Below are 22,081 nucleotides of genomic sequence, written 5' to 3'. Positions count from 1 at the left end.
TTGGTAACTCTAGCAAAGGAAAGGCTAACATTGCAGCTCGCCCTTGTCCTTGAGCGCAGCTTCATTTGCACCACGAAATAAGAAATGAAGTTAATATTAAAAACTGGTCGGACATTAATTACAACAAACATGCGTCATCAGAGCAGGGACAGTTTTTTGTTTTTGTTGGTTTTTTCCAGCAATACTAGCCGGCGAACGCCTGACATTTACCATTTCCACAGCAAGTAACCTTTTCAGGTATTGTGAAGCCAAACCCAAGGGAGCAGACCAGAGGTCGAGGACCACTGGAGCGTGATGTATAACTGGGCCAGGACACTGCAAATTAATTCTATCATAAATACTTTTTAATTCTACCATCATCAGCACAGTCTGCCAGTCTGTGCTGATGAGAACATATTTATGTCCTTACTTGATTGTGCTTGTTTTTAATTGGCATAACATAAAACCCATCTGCTTAATAATAGCTGTGATTCTTTGGGGCATGGCCACGAGACATCTGTCCTGTTATGCTGTCAGACTATTTGACTCTTTTGGTTTGCAGGAGTTGGGATCCTATATCAATTAGGCTTCTTCTGCTGGATTCTCAATTAGATTGGCATCTCTGGATTTGAAACTTAGGTCAGTACTTTGAGGTCTTTGTTGAGGTTTTCTAGATGCTCTTGAGTAGTTTTGTGGTGTTTCAAGACATTATGTGGAAGATTGTTACTGTGGAGGGGTGTGATTAGCCCACAGTAATGCTTCGTTTTGTAGTTTGCAGTCAAAAAACATCCAGATGAATGTCATTTCAAGAAACATTAGCGATACGATCAGTGTTATTCATTGCTGTAGCTTGGCGTGTGCGTCTAGAAGTGCCGTGCGCTGGATAGTCAGCGGCTGAATAGCCACTAGTAGTTTCAGAGCTAAAATTATAATAAGATAATGACACCAACTCCTTGTCTCTGTCCCCCTTTTTTCTCATTGTGTGTCTCTGCTCTGATTACTGTGGTGTCCTGCAGGCTACACACACACACACACACACACGGAGTTTGAAAAGAGGCAGCAGCCCAAGATTGCAATGGCCTCTGGGAAAAGTCTGGGCTTAAAGAAAGGAGGGAACACACAAAATGACACAAACTCTGGCGAGAACAAGAGGAAGAAAAGAGACGAGGGACAGAAGAGCAGAGGGTAGAAGGAGGGAGATGATAAAGAAATTAATTTAATTTAATTTAATGGGTATTCCGGGCTTTTCATCCATTTCCTCGTTGTCCTTTTAAAATGCCTGGTGGATTCCAACATGGTAAGACAAACAGAGGGGGAAAAACAGATGAAGTGATCATGTTTTTTTTTTTTTTTTAAAAAACGGCAGACGGCAGTTACACAGAACAAAAAACAACAAAAACCCCCAAATCTTCGATAAGACTCCTCACTCATTTTATTTGGGGTAGGACTGTGTTTGATTTTGTGTTTTAAACCACATCAACAAACAAAAGAAGCTACCTAGATTTGCAGCCTGCTCACCCTGCCAACACAGGCATAAATTACCCGGCAGATGGTATAAACTATTTTACACCCTGCGCTTTACTCTAAACAAATCTCAGCTGTTTGTGCCAACAAAGATATGATTGTTTAGGTAAGATTATATGTAGTTAGCAGTCAGGTGGTTATCAACTGTTATAAGTGGCTCTGTCAGTCACTTAATATAATTATTTACATAATTTTGAGAAGTAAAAAGACATTTGTTTGTGTATTTAGGGGTACTTTTGAGGTGCAGTACATGATGGAAGCGTGTCGGCACATGGATACCGGCCCTATATTTGAAAATTTTATAGTCATTAATCTGTTATTACACCACTTTCGGGAAGGCTTTTCACAAGATTTATGAGCCTGGCTGCAAGAAAGTGCTGCTGCTGCTTTTGAGTGCTGACACGTGGCTTGTCATCGATGTTCCGGTTTATCCAAAATGGGTTTGATGGCGCTAAGGTCGAGGCTTTTCCTCAGCTCCAAAGTTGGTGCTGACTGAAGTGGCTCACCCAAATTGGTGCCACAAATTTGGAGCATAATAATTACATGCTGCTGTATTAAAATCCTCTTTCAGGAGATAAGGGGCATAAACCAAGCAATGAAACCATCCTCAAAAGTGTTCTCAACAAGTGATTTTATCACTTTAACACTCTCACAGTTTAGCTCCTACTTGCTAAATGGATAAATAATTAAACTAACAGTGGATTTTGCAATATGGTGCAGAGCCACCCACTCTCTGTTTTTTTTTTTCAGCCCTCCAATCTTTACTTGAACAAGCCAATTTAACAAACACCTTGCTGCTCCGTGAAGTGGGGAGCAAGGAGGAGGAGAAAAATTTAGATGAGATAAAGGAAAGGGAGGGAGAGACGGAGCAGGGTCCTGTTGTGAACACTGATTACTCTCTGCCCACTTGAAAGTGATGGAGAGCGACACAGCAGGCGTGCTCGCGCAAGCACGAACCCCTACACACCCACACACGCGCATGCACAGAAACATAAATACACAATGTATATAAACAATCTTGTGCACAACGAGAACTTCTCTGCGTCTGTGCGCTGATTGATGATGACTTCGCCAAAATCGCATCCATCCCCAAATTTCTGCATTATATGTGTGAAAGTGCATTTTCACTCTCCCAGAAAGCTCATATGTATTTGAGATTCCGTGTGTCCTAATTGGGGGAGCCTATTGAGACGGCTAGTCTGATTAAGTAGCACTTCCCTTCTATCTGATCAATAATCACACTCACATGGGTACAAGCACATATATTATTAATGGAAACACAAACTGTAACTTAAATGGCCAATAATCTTTCAATGTGTGTTAGTTACATCACACATTAAGGTGCCAATATATATATGAAACTCAATTCTGTCCCAGAGTAGCTGAAATAAACCCTACAGTGAAAGGTTCCATTAATTAAGGATTAATTTTATTTCAATTTATTACAATCTTGTCTCCATATTAAACTTTATGTGTCAGTACAGTACATCACAACAGGTAGCAACAAAGTAGCTCAATTTAACAGTGTATTTGAAAGAAAATGAATAAAAGAAAGGTCTTAGGATTAAATTCTTATGATTCAGCATGGGAAATATGTGCAAATGAAAACAATGTTGCTTTATTTTGCACTTCACACTTTTTTGGGTAGTTTGAAAACAGGTTCACTTGGTGTAGATTAGTAGCTGCAATTTCCAAAATGAACCTCTGAAGTGCAGAAGTATCCCACTCTTTATTTGATTAAAGTGTGTGTTTAACACGGCAGAAAAATAAGTATTTTATAATATTAGTAACAAATAAGTATTTGTTGTATTTGTATTTTTTATTTGTTTTCTACTTTATTCTACATTACCCTTATAATCTGCTCTACATAAATTCTTTTTTTTTCATTTGTGATTACCTTTAAATGTGAAGAAGAATCATTTTAAATCTAACATCATTCATTTGTGAGCCTGTGGGTTCCTTCTCCCTCTCCTCCCGTCTTCTATTGTTCTCGCTGTCTCCCTCTCTCTTCCACTCCCTCTCTCTGACTCACTGTCTTTCTGTCTTTCGGCCATCGATCTTAGCCTCTTTCCGCCCTCTTTCCACCCAGTGCTTCTTTATTTCCTCCCTCTCCCTCTCTTTCATTGCCATACTGTGAGCGGAATAGCTGGTTGGTGTTTTTGTTGAGGAAGGAGGCACAGAGGATGGATGGGACGATGCTAGACCCTGAGATGTAGAGAGGGAGAGATGCTCTTTTGGTCTTGTGTATTTAATCAATTATGTTCTCTCGCTCCCTCTGGCAACTCTCCACTTGATATTTTCTCTCTTGCAGACACACACACTCAAAACTGCATAAGCGGTCACATACTGACTCTTACTATCCCAGTATATTTTTTTCTTTTTAAAAATTTGTACCTACAGTGATTAGAGCTCAAACACAAACATGTGTCCTATTTTTTTAGGATGCCTACTTGGCAAGATAGATCACTTTCAAAATCAAATATAGTTAGTGCCATATTTTTTGGGTTACATAGTTAGTGGATTTTAAATCATACAATCAATATATCATTGACATTTAGAGCTTTAGCTTTATTTCAAGGTCTTTTTAACAAACATTTTGCATTATATTTTTATGAATTACAGCTAGTTTTATGCATACTCCTCAATTTTCAGAGGTTTTCAGAGCGCTTTCATGGCCGGGTGAACCCTGTTGCCTTAGGATTTCACAACAAATGAAGCAATCTTAATATCTGAAGTTGATTCAAAGTGTTGACATTGTTTTTTTGTTGCTGTATTTAATATAATACCTAAACAAATTAAAAACACTCTTGGGAAGGTAGGCATGTCATAATCCTTCACCTGCTCCAACAGAAAAAGTCAGTTCTTGTATTTGTGTCAGTGTTGATGGTATACTTGCACATAAACCACAGCATTGGACACTGATGGATAGGAAGTGTCCAAGCGGACATGTAAAAAACTCTTTGAAAAGTACATGTTTAAAAAAAATAAGTTCAAATATGTTTTTTTCATGCCTAAAGATTAATAAAAATACTTAAGAAAAAAATCCTGATTGAGGTTGTCATAATTCATGAAAGGGTTAACTGTGATTTACAACGAGGTGCAAACCACTCATTACGCTCAAGAACATGATTAGAATTTACTGGAAGATGTGTAAAAATAGCTTGCACACTTAAACATACCAAAAGATTTTTGGGCAGATGAAACATAGATTAACTTCTATTAGACTGATGGACAGAAAAACATATAGAGAAGCACCGAAAGAGCTCGTGATCTGAAACATAACTGTCAGTCATGACAGAGGAGATTTCATGGTATGAGAATCTATGCTTACCTGTGGACTGATGATGTGACTGCTGATAGAAGTAGCAGGGTGCAGGGTTATACTCTGTAAAGACAGCAGTTAACAGTGCAAATGGATAAGGACCCCAACAACAGTATACTGCCAAAGCAACCTACACTCTAAGTTTATCAATGTAAAGAAATGAGATATCAACAAATTATACGCATTATATTATGTTTTTGACCAATAACATATAGGACTAATTATAAAACATGCTGCTACATTTTTGATCTGTTATTGCTTACACAGAAATGTCATACATGATTAAAATACTACTAGCAGGCAGAAGGAGTAATTCTTTTAAGTTACCAATTTTCTTTCACAGAGGACTTGATTTTAGAGGAGAAATAAGGGACTATCTCACACTAACTCTTTGAGTTTAACATCCAGTGTTTGGAAACATTTGTGACCTTTATACAATAGTGAGTGTGCGGGTTTAGACTTCTTTAACTGTGTTTCTATATGTCTGTTTCATAAATGAAAAGATTTGGTGATGCCTTTTGATCTTTATGCAACTTAAAATGTTATCACACTACTACTCTTATGCTTTTGAAAATGACCTTTGTAACAAGCCTGTATTTATCCTGTGGATTTTACTCCCACATCACTGTCAAATCACTGACTGGGATACCCTGTCAGACCGCGATATTTAAAGAAGATGGTCTGTAATAACTCAGAGCTGCTCTGAAGTACTTTTATAGCAGATATCTTGGGAGAACACTTAATAGTCACAGACATAATCTATCTCGATAGATGAATGGTTTAATAATGCATTACAAATTGTCCACATGGGGAAGATCAGATCAGCTAGCTTCTCAGCTGACGTGTTTCATATATTTATTTATTCATGTATTAGGCTTTTGCTACAAGCTATGTCTTAACCTTTAATTATGCATGTAAGTAGTTGGTGAGCACACATGGTCATTTTTCATTTTTCACATACAGTCATGCTCGGGACCTATGGAGCAGCAGTAATGCATCTCAAAAGCACTGGTAGGAGGAGGTGCTTCCTGCTGTTGTGGGGATACAATGACCTTTTTAAGATCCCATTCACTGCTGCAGAAAGAGTTTTTCTAATTATGGCTTAATCTCAGCTTGGAGTTGTTAAGTGACTCTTGAGCATTTGATTAAATGGTTTAATGTCACACACATGGGCTTGCTCTAATTCAATTCCTGTTTTAATATGAAACAATGAGAATACACACACTGTGCTATGATGTCATGGGAACAAGAGACCGAAAAGCTGTAAACAGCTGTAAACATGAAGAGGACATATAGAGGAGTGTGAAGAGTTCTCATGGCCAAATAACCATATTTATTTAATAAATAATAACTAATAATACATACAAGTTTTATTGCTGTAATGCTTTCAATAATATTAACGCTCCAACCACTATTAGGGTACAAGGTTTAAAGAAGAGTTACTGATTAACAAAAAGTCCTAATTTATGCTACAGCACATAGGTATCCTCCTCTGGTTTTATGGATAAAAGCTAAAAAAGTCTCATAGTGCATAATTCCACTACAAGATATCATGTCAGGCACCAAAAGTGAGGTTTTGTCTGTAAAATTTAACCCAAGCAACACGTCCTTCCCAAAGCCTAACTAAGATAACCTACACCATTCAGATTAAAAGACAAAAATTTAAACTGATCAGTCTAAATATAAATCTGAGTCTCCTGAGGATCAGGGATATTAGTTGCCACCAATCTTACCACTGCTTAACTGATACTTTATATCTATTTCTAGAAACCTTAATACATGCATGAGCTATGCCAGCACAACTATTTAATGAGGTGGTAACAACCTACTAAGGGCATGTCTGTATGTCTTGTCAGAGATGCTGAAAGGATACCACGAATAACCATTGGTTGCAGTGGCGGCTCTTAGAGAAGTCGATGTACACACCTCACAAATCTTTGCAGCTGACTAGGATGCATGAACAGTTGCAGAAAAGAATCAAATAAAAGCATGAGATATGCAATTCAGAAAGTGTAAAACAGATGCATCCAAGCAAAGTCCTCACATGCATAGTTTAAATAACGTGCAGTAGTAGCAGGAGTTACTTTTCCCTGAAGTGAAGTCCATTTAGCTGCGGACATATTAAACATTACTGTCTAAATGTGCTACTAAATGTAAAGTGAGGTTGCATTGAAAAGAAAAAAAAATAAAAATCCATCTACCCACACGATTACACAGGGCCTGGAGACTATCCCACCCCTCAGAGGTTACAGTCTGTACAGGCTGCTTTTAACTTGGTCCAAGTGGGTTTAACCTTTAGCTGCTCTTCTAGTCATCTAAGGCCAGACTAAATCAGGGATGTGTGGATCAGAGCTATGTAAGGGTCACACCACATGTTGATGATGAAATCTAAAGACGAGTCGTGGGTTTTGTGATGGTTTTGACTTTTCGGTGAAACATTTGTGTAGGGCTTGATTATCTGGAGGACTGGGACCACTGTTAACAACCTCCTCAGCTCTGTTACTGTATCGTTGTGCCAGCATGCATGAAAATCTGGTACTTCACATGTGGCTTTGTAGACCACCTTTTTGTGTGTATGTGACTAATAGCCGACATCATGGAATCCTACTGATGTAGGGCACAAGGTGACCCTCTCTTTGTTAACACACACACACACACACACACACACACACACACACACAAACAGATACACCTTCTAAAACACCTGCTCAGCACTCTTGTGTTCCACTTTTTACCACTGTTATTAGAGTGTATTGGCACTGGATAATAGTGCATACAATATAATGCTCCTCCATGCCTTTGTGCATGTGTGTGTTGACATTAATGGAGTGCGTCGGTTTCCAGAAGGGGACAAGTGAACATGAGAGAGGACGGTCCACTTCTCTTTCAAGACCATTCATGTATGTGTGTGTGTGTGTATACCTGTGTCTTAAATCTAACAGCCAAGGTGATAGTACTAAAAATATCTCAAAAAATGAAAATGCAATGAAAGAAAGACAGCACCTGTTGCTTGACACTACAAGATGAAAGCGCCATAAATCAAAGAACTGGTGCAATGAAGGTGGTTAATTGCCAACAGAGATTTTATTTGAGGTTTAGATATTTAAAGCCATACAGAAGCAAGGGTGTTTTATTCTGAACTGCAAAAGCATTCAGTTCCTCTAATGCAGTAGTGACCTAACACACTTCACTTTGCCAACCACAAGAGCCTTCTTCACCTTCTCAACCAATTAAGTGGTCTTATTCTCACCACTTGATGAAAGTGTTGCAAATTGGGTCCCATCTGGTAGCGCTATGTACCCTGAAAGGCTTGATTCAGCTTGCTTAAATGCAAAAAAGCTAATATTTTTAAAAGTGGTTCATTGAAGTCTGACATTTGACGATCTGAATTTGTATATACTATGAGTCAGTTAGGTAGACTGTATATAAATCTTAGGAGGGAAAAAAGACAAATAATTGCCATCATTATAGCAATCAATGTGCAGATAATGTGAACCAGTACAATAGCAACAACTACCAACTTCAGTTTCAGGAAGTGTCATGATGACTGACTTTTTGAATTACATTCTCACCCTTTATTTATATTTTGCTAAAAAAATCTGAAACAGGTGCAATCATTTAATAAAACCTGTACATGCATAGATGGAAACAAAGTGTATTAGGCAAAAACAACATTTGTACCATTCTAACAAGTCTGTACTTGCTACGCTTGCTTCTACACAGCCTGAACTCAACTGTTTAAGTTTTCTTACTATTTCTTTAAGCAGTCCTTATGAATAATCCTTCAGGCTTCTTGAAGGACATTCCAAGCTCTTCTTTGGATGACTTTATTCCATTCTTTGTCACTGCTTCAATAATGTTGAGGTTCGAGCTCTGCGGAGGCTGGTCCATAACTGATAGCATTTCCATTGTGAGTTTCTTCTAAGCAGGCATGTTTTTGCTTCACTGACAGTGTGTTTGGGAAGCTGTTGCCAATCAGATATCGCAGGGCGGGATCAAAATCTGATCTATTCATAATTTCATCCATTTTGGCAAGATCGCCAACACCACTGTTTGAAATGCAGCCCCAAACCATGACAGAGCCTTCATCGTCTTTTACAGATGGCTGTAGACACTCACTGTTGCCTCACTGACTTCATCTGTTCATACGGATGACAGTTTAAAACGAAAACTTTAAATTTGGATTCATCACTCCATGAGCCGCTTGTGATAACTCTGTTGTCTTTGTACATTTTTATACATTTTATACATATTGAATGAACGAAATGAGAACACATGACGTGTTTTTGAACAGGCTGCTGTTAATGTAGTGCAAAAAAATATATCATATGAATTGTATATTGCTTTTTTTAAGCTTGAATGATGAATAATTTATAGGCCAGTGTTAAGATGACTTAACAAGCAACATGAAATATTCTTCTGAAAATGGTCAGCTACAAGGACGGAACTGAAAATGAGTGAAAAAGCAGCCAATGTCCAAAGAAAGAAAAGACCTTCAGAAAGTCTGGAGAATTATTGCTCAGGACCACTTATGCAAGAAAATACAAGAACGTCTGCATCCTTGGAAGCAAAATATAAAAAATTAGGGGTGATTCAAGACTTTCATACATTATATCCACCAGCTACCTCCTGGGAATTAGACAGTGAACAGTTAATTAAGAGCGAGCGAGGTACCCTTAAAATTCTGCAAGAGACTGTGTGTAATTCATTCTGCATCATTACACTCACCATAGGCTTTGTTCTCACTTAATCCAAGACAACAGCAACACATACACGACCTTTATAAACACTGAATGAATTTTAAAATATTTGTGATCCTGTGGAAGTGCAGTCTAAAGCACTGTTCCTTCGGTTATTAGCTAATTGTTAATTTACTAAAAATGTTTAGTTTTCTAAATTGTTATGTGAAGGTTTTACAGCCTTCTAAAACTATCATCAGTCTGGTTTTGGATCAGCTTTGGGTGTGCAGCAGTGTTTATTTGGAGATCAGAGCTCCATCCTCTCAGTTGAGATTTTCTATTTTGGAGCTGACTGGCCATCCAGCTTCCATTCACTGCAATTGAAGTTGCAGGCTGCATGTATTTTCTGTTCCCTTAATATTATACTGGAAACATAATATTTGGAGTGAAATGCCTCATATTATCACATACAACCACTCACAATATAACCACATCTTAAAAGCTTTATTCTTAAGGCAAACGATCTTTCTTTAACAAAATGAGAAGTTGTAAAGCTTTGATGTAGAGTGCCAATTCCAATAATGTGTCATCCGCCCAAGTTTATTGTGTTTAAACTCATTGAATAGCAACATTAACATTTCACACTACATTTCCACTAATTGCCATAATCAGTATCAGATAAATGCAGCAAATATATGCGTGCATTTACAGAAAAAGAAAAGAAAAGAAAGCTGGTGGAAGCAGTAATCTATTCGTGTTATTGGACTAAACAGAAATCACAGTGATCTCTGTGTCTCAGGTATGCTCTGTTTCCAGGTTTTTCCAGGGGACTGTAGACAATTACAGGTTCTTTCAGATGAGCGAGTATAAAGCTCACTAAGTCCAGCATCAAGCTGATCTGATCTTCTGCATAAACTGTGTTTGGTGGTAGTGCCGGGAGAATGGGGAGGAGAAGGGCTGTGTTTTCAAATCCGCTCCAACAGCGGACTAGACTTGGCAAATATTAGGTTTCGTACCCTACAGCTGTGGCCAGACATTTGTCCTTTTCTTAAAGCCAAGCACTGGTATTACAGTTATACTGCAGCAAAATATGGGGGCAGAAAGCTAAACCAGGTGAAGCATGGTGTTTAACCTATAGCAGGCGTGGCTCAGGTGATAAAGTGGGTTTTCCACTGACTGCAGGCTTAGAGGTTTGATCCTAGTCAACTCCTGTGTAGAGTACATGCACTGCTAAGCACGTGTCTGCACTTCTTCCCTAAAAAAAATGACCATTTAAATTTCAGTCATACAATCATTCTGTGTATTATAGGATTAGGTGAATGCTAAGGTATTATAAATGTGTCTTTGTATGGATCCATGTTTTATTTCATTAAGCATTTTCATTCTGTCTTCCTTTTCATAGGTTGTCGGGCACTAACGTCCCTTCTCCTATCGTCAGCAACAAAAACTGGCTTCGGCTGCATTTCGTGACTGATGGCAACCACCGTTACCGTGGATTCAGCGCACATTATCAAGGTAAGATGGGTGAAATCTGATGATCTTCACAGAGATGATTATTTAAATGCACGCTTGCACGCACACACGCACGCACATGGAGATACAGTATATGCACAGCGTGTTCATTTCTGAAAAATGAAATGGGATGTACAGTGTGTGCATATCTCTGCCTTTAATAACAGCTATTTTCAAGGTTCTGATTTGGCCTCTTTTGCCTTTTTTTTTTTTGGCATTTTTGTGTTTGTGTTTCTCTCTGACAGTTGGTCCCCATCATCCCTCCCTCAGATTCCCTCTAATTACGTTTGTTGACTCCAAACGTCTCGCCTTTTCTCTGTTACATTTTCTCTCACTGTCTCAATCTTACTGCCTTTCTCTCACTCTTCCCTGTATAGCTTGCTCTTTTCTGTTTTTTTCCCCTCTTGGGTAACTATTCAAGTTAAGTGCACAGCTAGATTTCTTTGACACAAAAAACCTAACTGGTGGAAAACACTTGGAAATTCATTTGGCATAGTCCATGTCCCCCAACAGTGATAATGAGAGTCGAATGTGTGGAACAACTGCACACATAGGTTGGAGGAGATAGTGTTTTTTCTTTTCTTTTTCTAAATTTAAAATTGCTTTCCTTACTTTCCAGCCATCTGTTGTAGTCTTGGATTGCCTCTACTACTTTTACCAAAAAAAAAGGTGTTTTGTGCATTCAAATTGCTAGTCCATTTTCAAAAGAATCCATTCGACATCAAAAGATACACAGACTTTGGTATTTTATCTTTTTTTTTTGTGCACATGTGGCACAATTACAAAACAGTACTTGTTTCAGTTTGGTTTCAATTTAATAATAATGCATTTCAACCATAATGTTGAGAAACGTAATTATATTTTGTGATATTTACATATTTTATTCTATTTACATGTTGTATATGCAAAGTTTAACTACTTTAAGCTAATCGCACGGTGGCATTATAGTTTGTCCGTGCGTCATTGCCCTGATCTGAGTGGGCAGCCAGCACACGCATAATTCTTGGTCATGCTTGACACTGGATTATTACTGACACGCTGCCTACTCGCGTCTTTCCTCAGCACAAGTTGAGAACAAGCCCCCAAAATACCAAGCACACTCAGGCAAGAAAAGAGAAGGTGTGAGCCTAACCAAAATGCCAGCTCTCGGGAGTAGCGCTTGCTCCGTATACTAACTGGATCGTGTTTGTAGAGTTTGTTTGTCGAGGAGAAACTGTGTTTACGATCATGCCGCGAGAAGTAACAAAAAAAAAATCAGCATGTGTCTGAAATGACACACTCGTACGCACTCAGTGACACGATGCGAATGTGTCTGCCTCGCTCCCCTCCCACTATTTTTGTCACCATTTTTCCACAGTCAACTGTGTTTTTTTCAGACACACTGATAAACACAGCGGTTTCTCCAAATAGCAGCCCCGGTGACCTTCTGAATGCTTTTGAACGAGTATTTGTCTGTCTTTGGATAATGTAGAGTTTGTTCTGCTCTCCCTGTGCACGCTTCCTGGCATGACGTTTAGCAAAGTGTTTGGAGAGTGGCATAAGCCAGCCCAGTGTAGCACTCTTCGTTAAAAGGTTGTAATGTTACATTAATCAAATCAGCTCAAAGCATGATTAATATAAAATAGATGCATATCTGTGCATACAGGTGGCTGCTGAATGGATTTTACTGTGTTTTCTCCAAAATTAATATAGGATCGTAATTCATTTTAGCTTTTAATGCCAAGGGATTGAATAATTTACTACTTTGCTTTTGGACATTAAATCTAAGAAAACAAATGTTTTTAAATTTCTGACAAGCGCATGAATTTTATAGTGCAGTGATTCCCAAAGTGTGGGATGGGGCCCCCTGGTGGGCTGTAATAGTACTGCAGCTGTGTCGCAGTAATTAAGTAACTAGTTCAGTTTTGAAATTACTCACATCTATTTTAAGTGACATATTTGTATACATTATTTATTTATATAAAAAATGTAACATTTATAATAGGTGGTTATTTTGTTACTACACATTGCTATTGCTCATTATGAAGTTATTATTACATAACTAGCCATTTATAGCCAACAGCTTGTGTTGTTTGTGTTTGTTTTAATGCAATTTTCAAAGAAAATCCATCACGTTCTCTTATGTTTTGATTAGAGTGAAGATTTAATTTAGGATTGAGTGGGCCCAATGGGAGTTTCTGGTTTTTAAGGGGACTGCAGCACCTTTGACTTGAATGGAATGGCTGATGTAGTGTGTTGGTCACTTGCAAGATTTGCAAGACCCAACTAACAGCTGGCCAACTAAACCGAGTAAAGTGAAACTGAATTTTCAATTAATCCGCAATCTGTGGGTATGATGAGCTCATTAAGCTGCATATGACCCCAGATGATACTTTACTGCAAATGTGGCTTGTATTTGAGTTTTAAAATGGTTAATACTGTGGGACAGAGGTGGGGGCATGTTTGTGATTTTGTACAAACTGTGGGTCATCGTGGTTATCCCCCGACCCCCCACCCCTCCTCTCAGTCAACAATTCAAACATGGTTAAATGCCAAAAAGAGAAAAGACGATGGTATATTTAAACAGACATTAAGATTTAACTAAAAATTCTTAAATTACAAAGTATTGTATAACAAGGTATTAAATAGAGTAAGTACAAGTGATTATCACCCCTTTCTTGAATATGTCTCTGTAAAACATCTCTTTTGCCACGTTTCTTCCTGAATCTTCTCTTCTCTTTCTGTTCTTATCCATCGGTTTTCTTTCCATATTACTTGACTGACTGATTGACAACCTGACCACTCCACTTGAGATTTACCTATAATTGGTTTAATTGATCCTAATTAGTTGAAAAGGTTAATCAACATGTTAATGAGGGGTGTCAGTGTGATAAGTGATTTGATTAATTAGTGGACTTTTTAACAAGATTATGATTGATTGGCTACTCTCTGTCAGCTGCCAGTCATACCCATTACTTTGTTGCTTCTAACATATTAGCAGAAGGACGGGTTGGGTGGCTGAAACTGTTAAGTCACCTAAAGTCACGCAATGTTCCTAAAGCACTGGCAGATTTACTTCACAGGCTGTCTACATGATGCTTTTCTTTCTTTGAAATAGAGCATAGTATTTCTCCATGTAGAAAGATATGATAAAGCATTGATCATATTATTTACTTTGTATGTTAATTTATTTTTCTGGCCTATATTCACTAGAAAATGAAGATAGGCCAATATTAAGAATGCAGCATTGCCAAAGGCAACGATTGGCAATGCTACAATAGTGATGACCTCCAGTTGGATTACAGTCTTGTGGAAGCACTTGCAAAAATATTTATGTATATCACTGCAATAATTGATTGTAGATTATTTGATTCAGCAATTTTGTTTTGTTTCTTGTATAGTGTAGTTTTTTTTTCCTGTTTTTTCCTGCATTTATTTTTCTCTGCTGTTGTTAAATTTACTCCTGGGGTGGTTACCAACTCATATTTTTATGCTATTGTATTTTTTTTCTTTTTACTTAACTCTGCAGAGCGTTCCAAATGAGATGTTTTTCAGGTCTACAAAAATCAGCTTTTCTCCTGGAGAATACATTATGAGACCCTTGGGCAGGGTTAGTTTAGTGTAGTGGCAAACACAGGATGAAAGCAGTTCAACATTACACTAAACGACTTAATCAACAAATATGCTTTTGCAGGGTTTTGTTTAGTTTACAAGACACTGCTATGAGACCTCAGAGGTCCTCATTTGGCTCTGGGTGCCGCCAGCCAGTTGGACAGAATGTTTGTGTGTCTGTAAGGTCAGAAACTCTGCTCAAAGAAGCATTCTCCTTCTGCTGCGGCCAAATTATGAGGTTCTGAATTAATAATAATCTCCTAATGATTTATATCCAACTTTGCAGAAAAGGGGCAGAAGGGTTAGAGAGGCACCAACAACAACAGACATTACAAAGGAAGAAAAGAGGAAGTCAGAGAGTGAGGAGGGTAAAACAGTAAGGATTTGTTATTAAAACAAATTGGGAGGTAGAAAAGAAACAGAGCCATGGGGAATCGGAGGTTTAAGGGGAAAAGTCTGGAATTACAGTGGGGCTAAAGATCAAATATGTATAAATATTAAAATTAAGAATATTTTATATCATAATGCCATAACTGGCTATTGTAGACCACTTCAGAGGGAGGAAGTACGTGTGAGTGCATGTGTGCTTGATTGTGTGTGTGTGTGTGTGTGTGTGTGTGTGTGTGGATCGCTTTGTTCATGCTTCTTGGACAATGGAAAAGCCCATTCATAAATTAGTGTATTTAGAGACGCAAAGCCTGCAGCTCCAGTGCATGGCTTAACCAAATGCACCAAGTTAATTACCCATTTAAATGCTTAATTGATGCTTCAGAATGATTCACAGTGGCAAGGTTTTGAAACATGCCATAGGCTTTATGTTGATAGACCTAAATTAAAGAAATGAACCATTTCAATTCACATATCTCACAGTAGAGAGTGTTCGTGTTAAAGGGAAAAATCACTTCTATTAAAATAATTTGCATTTTTTTTTTTATAGGTTCTTACTTTAATATATTTTTTTCATTCTATTTAGTATTTTCACATTTACACATTTGGGATATCATTTGCAGTTGTCCTTGTGATGTAGCTCAAAACAGGAAATATTTGGAAATACTAAATAAAGTACTTTAGGATTTGGGCCTTGGAAAAGCACGAATGAGGTACAACACACCTGTTCTCCCTTGCAATCTAAAGACGATGTAATGTCTAACCAAATTTAGTCTAAATTTCTGCTCAGTCATACAGTTATATTCTGTACTGTCAGGATGAGTTCATAGCTGCGTGTGCCTGAGTGAAAACAGCTTATGTCATGGTTTATCTGTGTGCTCCTTACTGTCTCCTTCACAGCTAAATACAAGCACATTAAGTATCCATTAGCATGTTTAATTGAACTTTGGTAATTATTCAGCTATGACAGCGTCCCTGGGTAAATGTGAATGCTATTCACCTCAGGACCAAACTGCCTTTAGAGATTTATTTCCCCTAATAAAGAAAACTAATTTGTAATTTTGGCATTAGTTTTAAACACGCTGTACAATCCGAATGTAGGACTTTTGTACTGTAGAAGACGACATAAAATTTAATAGTTTTTTGCCCATGATGGGAAGTGCATCCAATGTCATGTCACATGTCATCTTGGGACTCAAGCTATGTACAGTAAGTGTCTTAATCTGAGTTGTTGGCAGACTAAAGTATCCAACTTTGATACTTTTGGCCTCTACTGTGGACTGTAGGATGTGAAGCTTTCCAAAAAAATCCACTGTGTTTGTCCCATTGCTACTGATTTAGATTTGAACCAGCATGATTATAAGGGTCTTGTAGTTGGTCTGTAAATAACTAGTTCTATTTATTTCTTTATTTATGAAATCACAGTATGTAATACACCAATATCCAATGTCCAGAATATGGAAACAGCAAATATTTTACATTTTAGTAATCAAAACTTATTTGTGTTTAATTTACCCTCAAGACAATGGGTAATATGTGAGGTGAAACCATAATAGATGGTGATAAAATGGGAGGAAATTTGCTAAATTCTGCAATTACAGTTTCAAACCTTAAGACAGTTACAGTGAACAAAGTAATCAAGGTGGAGTTTTTTAAGCAGATTTTAAGTCGAGTTATTAACTTCTTGCAGTGTCTCATTTATTCCCCATAAACAGCATATTTAATTAATTAAAAAGCAAAAAACAACAATACCTAGAAACTGGCAAAGACAAACATTCACATCCCTTCATTGCAGAGGTCTCATAGCCTACTCCCAAACTCCCAGACCTTCTTGCTTAACCAGATTGCTGATGCAGTCCCAACCACTGCACCACTGTGGCAACTCTACGACAACAAAACGCTCAAATTCACACAAGAAATAATAAATAGGAGAACTCTTTTTTTTCTTCTTTGAAAATAGACTACTGCTGAGAGGAAGAGTAACCAAGTTTGCATTAGTGACTAAGTCGAAGAAGTTTCCTGAAACCCAGCTGTTCCACTGTTATGTATTGTGACTATGGTTGAACATGCCATCTTCTAGATGTGGCTGAGTGCATTGCAGTATGTTCTTACCCCCTAGAAATACACCCGAGGCTAAAGCTGAGAATAGGAAGTTCAAAGTCATCTTCCCTGTTAAATAAAAAAAGAACATGAGTAGCTCTTCTCCCTCAAAGCTAGAAACGAGTGGATCAGGTTGTCAATTAAACCCTCAGTTGTCAGTGGCCAAAGAGAAATTGCAACAACCAAACAGCGTTACAGGGAATTTAGGCTTTAAATAGATTAACTTTCAGAATTTTCAGGACCACGTGTTTTGAAGAAAAACATTCACAGTATAATAAGGTTAAAAAAAAATGGGGACATCTTGTGAGCCAGATGCCACATATGGTTTCAGTCAACCAGTGAGTCACATTTCTACTCAGCAATGCAGCCACTAAGGTACAGTCAGTCAGCCACAAACAAATGCATCAAATACAAAAAATATGGAGCTTATAATAACTGCTTAGTTAAGACAGTGCTCAAAGAGTTTGTCAAAGACAGCGGCTAGTTCTACCTTTTTACGTGTCTATAGACATAAAGTATTAGGTCTAACAAGTTCTATATTTAAATAACAATAACGATGACAATGCTGCCCTTTAATTTCTAACATCTACATTTATGAACTAGTGAGGATGTTGTTGTTCTCCAAGTATATACAAATTTAATATATTCCAAGTTTTGTACTTGATTGCAATTTGAAAGAAAAGCTGTGAAAAGTCATGGTGTTAACTTACTGTAAAGCAAATGGAATTGTCATCTAAAACTTATTACTGCACAATATAATGTAATGAATGAAGAATGACCAGCAGGGACTAGTTTGGACTGTACCACAGTAACAGGGCTTAGTAACATGATGGATCTCCACTCAGCTAACATATTAGTCCACGTCATATTTCCTTGCCACTTGGTGAATTTAAGTTAAAAAGTTTTCCCTCTACCCAAATATGAAAAATTTGAGCCCTGTTTCTTGCAAAGTTGTCTTTTCTAAATGTTGCATTTTCTCAGCAGGCTAAAATAATTAAACTGTAATTACTCAAAACTGTACATCTGCCTAGTTTATGCACAAGTTCTCTTTAATTTCTACACATTATAGAAATTAAAAGTATAAGCAAGGGAGTTGACATGGGTGTTGAGGATTTCAGGCCGAAACGGGGCTTAAAATCCAGCTGACATTATTAACATTGTCTAATAAACCTGTGCAATTAATGTTTTATAATAGCAGTCACTCATTGCACACCTCTACATCAACCTTTACGTGTTTCATAATTTTATTATACATTCCTGTATGTAGTCTACCAACTCACCATGGCATAGACAAGCCAAGGTTTTTTGTTTTGTTTTTTTTTGCTTTTTATTTATTTATTTATTTATTGGTTTTATTTTTATTTTGTTTTCTTTATTTCTTGCTAATATGCAAAATAGGCACCATAATGACTTTGTGCCATTTCAGCCACCGAGAGGCTAAACTAGGCGACTGCGCAGTTCTCACTCCTAGAAAAACAAATGATCCAGCTTCCAGGTACAGCTGCATTTGATCATTTATTTACATGCTTCAGTAATCCATTCAAACGATTGCCTTGGAGTACCGAGCTACTCCAAGGCAATCTATACAAAGCAAGGGAGTTGACATGCAAGAAAAGGAAAGAAATGCAGCAAAACAGTACAGACTCCTGACTCACCCACTCTTCATAAACAGGTGAATGTATTTTGTCTTCATTCATTCAAAAGCCATCTGTGTGACAAGTGTGACAGACACATTAAGGAAACGAAGGAAAGTAGGCTACCTATTGTTACTGGCTTTGCAGCCAAAGCAGTTCTGTTTAGTTACTCTATTTTCAGGACATTTACTCTCATTCAACATTTTTATGATTTTATAATTTCATCATAATAAATTCCAACAGCAGCAAGAACTTATAAAACATATAAGAGTCCTGGGAGCCCTTCAGTTAGCCCATTGAAACAAATTATTATATTATATTTCCACAATATAGAAACTAGCTAGATTCAAGTAGACTAATTGTCATTCACAAAGTTATCCATATCCAGTTAATCATATTTTTAATGTTGTCGGCGGTCAGCCAATCACAAGCCCGTCGGCAAGCCATCGAGTGAATTGAATACTTGCCAGGGTTTCCATTTACTGTACAAATTTCAGTCTGAACAGTGAGAAGTAATGCCTGACTCTTATTAATGAGCATTAACATTTTAGAAAGCGAGGGTGGAAGGATCCTGACAATGCTGCAGTAGCTCCCGTTTTAAAATATCTTAAACATATAAGAAAATGTGTTCACTATATTAGGAAAATGGGTAGGTACACACAAAACAGAGGCGAAGCTAATTATTATTAAAATGGTCTGATTCACGGGGAAGGTGATCTGAGAGTCCATACCATAGCATCATTTCTAAATGTGCTGCATACATGAATTTTCATTGTTCCTGCTAATTTTGCTTTGACATGCTCGCACCTGCCCCGATTCTGAATTTGAGTCTTTTTCCCCTCTTTTCATCATTGCACATGGTACTTTCTGTTTTGCCAGAATAAAATTGACTATGAGTCCAGGGGTATCACACTGTTAATTGGTGCATTTTCAAATTTTTGTAATGACAGATTCCAAACAATCATAAAAAGGCTTCCAGACAACCTGGCTTTCCATACACTTCTGCCAAAATATGGCTAGGTGTGTTTATTTTCTTTGTTCCTCGAGATGCTCTGTTTAGTAATGAGACGAATGAAAAAGCCTAACCAAGACTAGAGATATTTGTTGGAGGCAAACCATGATGCCACAGTAAAGTCTGTAGAAGGTTAATTTGGTTTAGAAGCTCTAATCAGCTCTAATTCTGAACTTGTGCAGCTTTCAGTAACAGTAAGACCCCTATATTCATGGCAAAACACAAGAGACTACCCCACTTTGTAGTCTGCAGGAAATGTTGTGCCTAAGTTTTGGGGAATTAGCCAGTTTAGCTTGTTTAAGGTATAACGTGAGTAATCCATAAAGATGAATCCTCAAGACATAACGGAGGGAGAGTGTTTGCGTGACTGCTCTCTTTGACCTTCCCTGGCTGTTTGAATTCTAGGTAGCACCTCTAAATCAATAGGCTGATTCTGCATCCAAAATTTTAATGTTTAGAAAGCATTTTTAACTCCTGCATCAGCATAATGAAAATGTCACACAATCTTCCCGTTTCTGCATTTTATTGGGATTTTAAGTCCAACCCCAACCTGTGACAGTTTTTTTTTTTGGGTACAAAAAATAAAGAAAGGCTATCCATTTTAGCAGGATCCCTCTTGAATTGAAATGTAATTGTAACCCAGTTGAATTCCAATTAAATCTGAGAAAATTCTGCAAAGGTGCATCTACCATAGTTATTTATTTGGTTTCTTGCGATTAGCCTGTCTGCCCCCTGTCGGCCTGTTAAAGTGAATGAGGAATTTTGAGCTATCCTTCCTCCTCCTGTTTGTACTGTGCTGTAGAGAGATTGTGTCTGTGTACTTGCTTAGAAACAGCACCGTAATTCCAATACACTGTGGCAAGGCATACACTTGATTGGCTTTTTGCTTACTGGAAATGTTTAATTTTGTTGTTGGAGCACAAGATGTGCGCTATTTTACCCGCAAATTTCCCCTCCATTATTTGCTGTTGTTTTATAACTCTTTATGATCCTGTGTTCAGTCTTTCTATATTAAAGCTGTCCCAATCCAATAGGGAAAGTAAGGCCTCAAGCATAGTTGATGTTTAACAAATATTGAAGTGTTACATTATTAATTAAGTATTCGTTTGACATTCTTCTCTGCACGGCTCTGTGCTTTAATGCCTAACCTTACACCTTCAACACCTGGCTGAGAATATGTGTGTCACTGTGTGTGTGCTAAGAGTATAAATGTGCGTCTGGTTTCTGCGTGTGCATGTGTGTGTGTGTGTGGATTCTCGCCATTTCTGCCCGTTTGCCCGTTGTCTATGCACGTGTCAGGTACGAGCAATCTGTTTCCTTCCCCACGGCACAGCCCACCAATCACATCCCCCCATCATCTCTCTTCATTACGTATTCATGAGTTTCTGTGTCTGCAGGGCTGTGATTGGCCCTTAATGAACAACTGACGGCATTATCAGTCAGCCAGTGCTATGACAACAAAATAAGTCAATCAGTACAAAAGAAACTCCAGTCAACCCGTGGTGCAGAAACATTAGTCAACTCTAGCAGTGAAACAGTATACCCCTCAGGGAGGTTGACATATTTGATATTGTTGACTGCATGGTACCTTTGATATGACTCTTGCAGTGTCTCAAACCTGCTCGTGATCAAGTGCACACATCTTGAAATTCTAAGTGCTCTGCATAATTACAGCCAAGGAAGAGGAGAGCATTTAGCACATGTAAAGCGTACAATTTGGTTTTTGTGTAAATAAATCCCCAAATCCTTTTTCTTGTCAGCCTTAGCTTAAGAACCATTAGTCAAACTGAGTACAGAGACACTGCTGGCCTCAGGGGGATCATATGAGCTCATAAATCTATGAACTACTCCTTAATCATCTTTTATATTATTGTGGGAGCTTGCATTTTACCAGTGCTGGCTTTCATTATTGAGTTGGTGTTCTGCTGTTCCTGTATCAAAGGGGCTGTTAGGACTGGGGTCATTACTGTAAGGCTAGCTAGGAATGTACTTTGTTGAATTAATGTCAGTTGTTTGCATAGACTCACTCTGGTGATGTAATAGTATTGCTCATCTGTGGTTACAAAATGGCAATTCTACAGTACTGATAATTATTCACGTCTTCTAATTACGCTCCTTAATTGAGCATATTCAAATTATTATTAACTAGGTGTAGGGAGAAGAATATAATCAGCATTACCAACCAACTCTGCCAAATCAATATTTCGATTATTTCCTTGTGCCCAGCAAATACAGGCAAACACTCAGGCCACCTATTTTACTTACTGTGCAATTGCTATTGCTATTAAACATATGAATTCAAATAAATGTTCTTCACATATATGAAAATTCAGCACTTAAA

General features: G+C 37.8%; 1 protein-coding gene across 6 annotated transcripts in view; it reads left to right on the top strand.

Moving 5' to 3' along the window:
* Positions 1-22,081, top strand: part of LOC146362952 (CUB and sushi domain-containing protein 3-like) — a 388,582-nt gene that overhangs the window by 228,308 nt on the left and 138,193 nt on the right. For all 6 annotated transcript variants that reach the window (XM_084918660.1, XM_084918664.1, XM_084918663.1 and 3 more), the window contains exon 6: positions 10,907-11,019. In XM_084918660.1, the coding sequence (XP_084774786.1) occupies positions 10,907-11,019 (113 nt within the window). The remainder of the gene's footprint in view (positions 1-10,906; positions 11,020-22,081) is intronic.

This window comes from Perissodus microlepis, chromosome 22 (genome assembly GCF_051167445.1).
Source record: "Perissodus microlepis isolate ML-2025 ecotype Zambia chromosome 22, ASM5116744v1, whole genome shotgun sequence".
Classification (NCBI taxonomy): domain Eukaryota; kingdom Metazoa; phylum Chordata; class Actinopteri; order Cichliformes; family Cichlidae; genus Perissodus; species Perissodus microlepis.
Note: the sequence above shows the minus strand (reverse complement) of the source record. Positions and strands in the feature narration are given on the sequence as shown.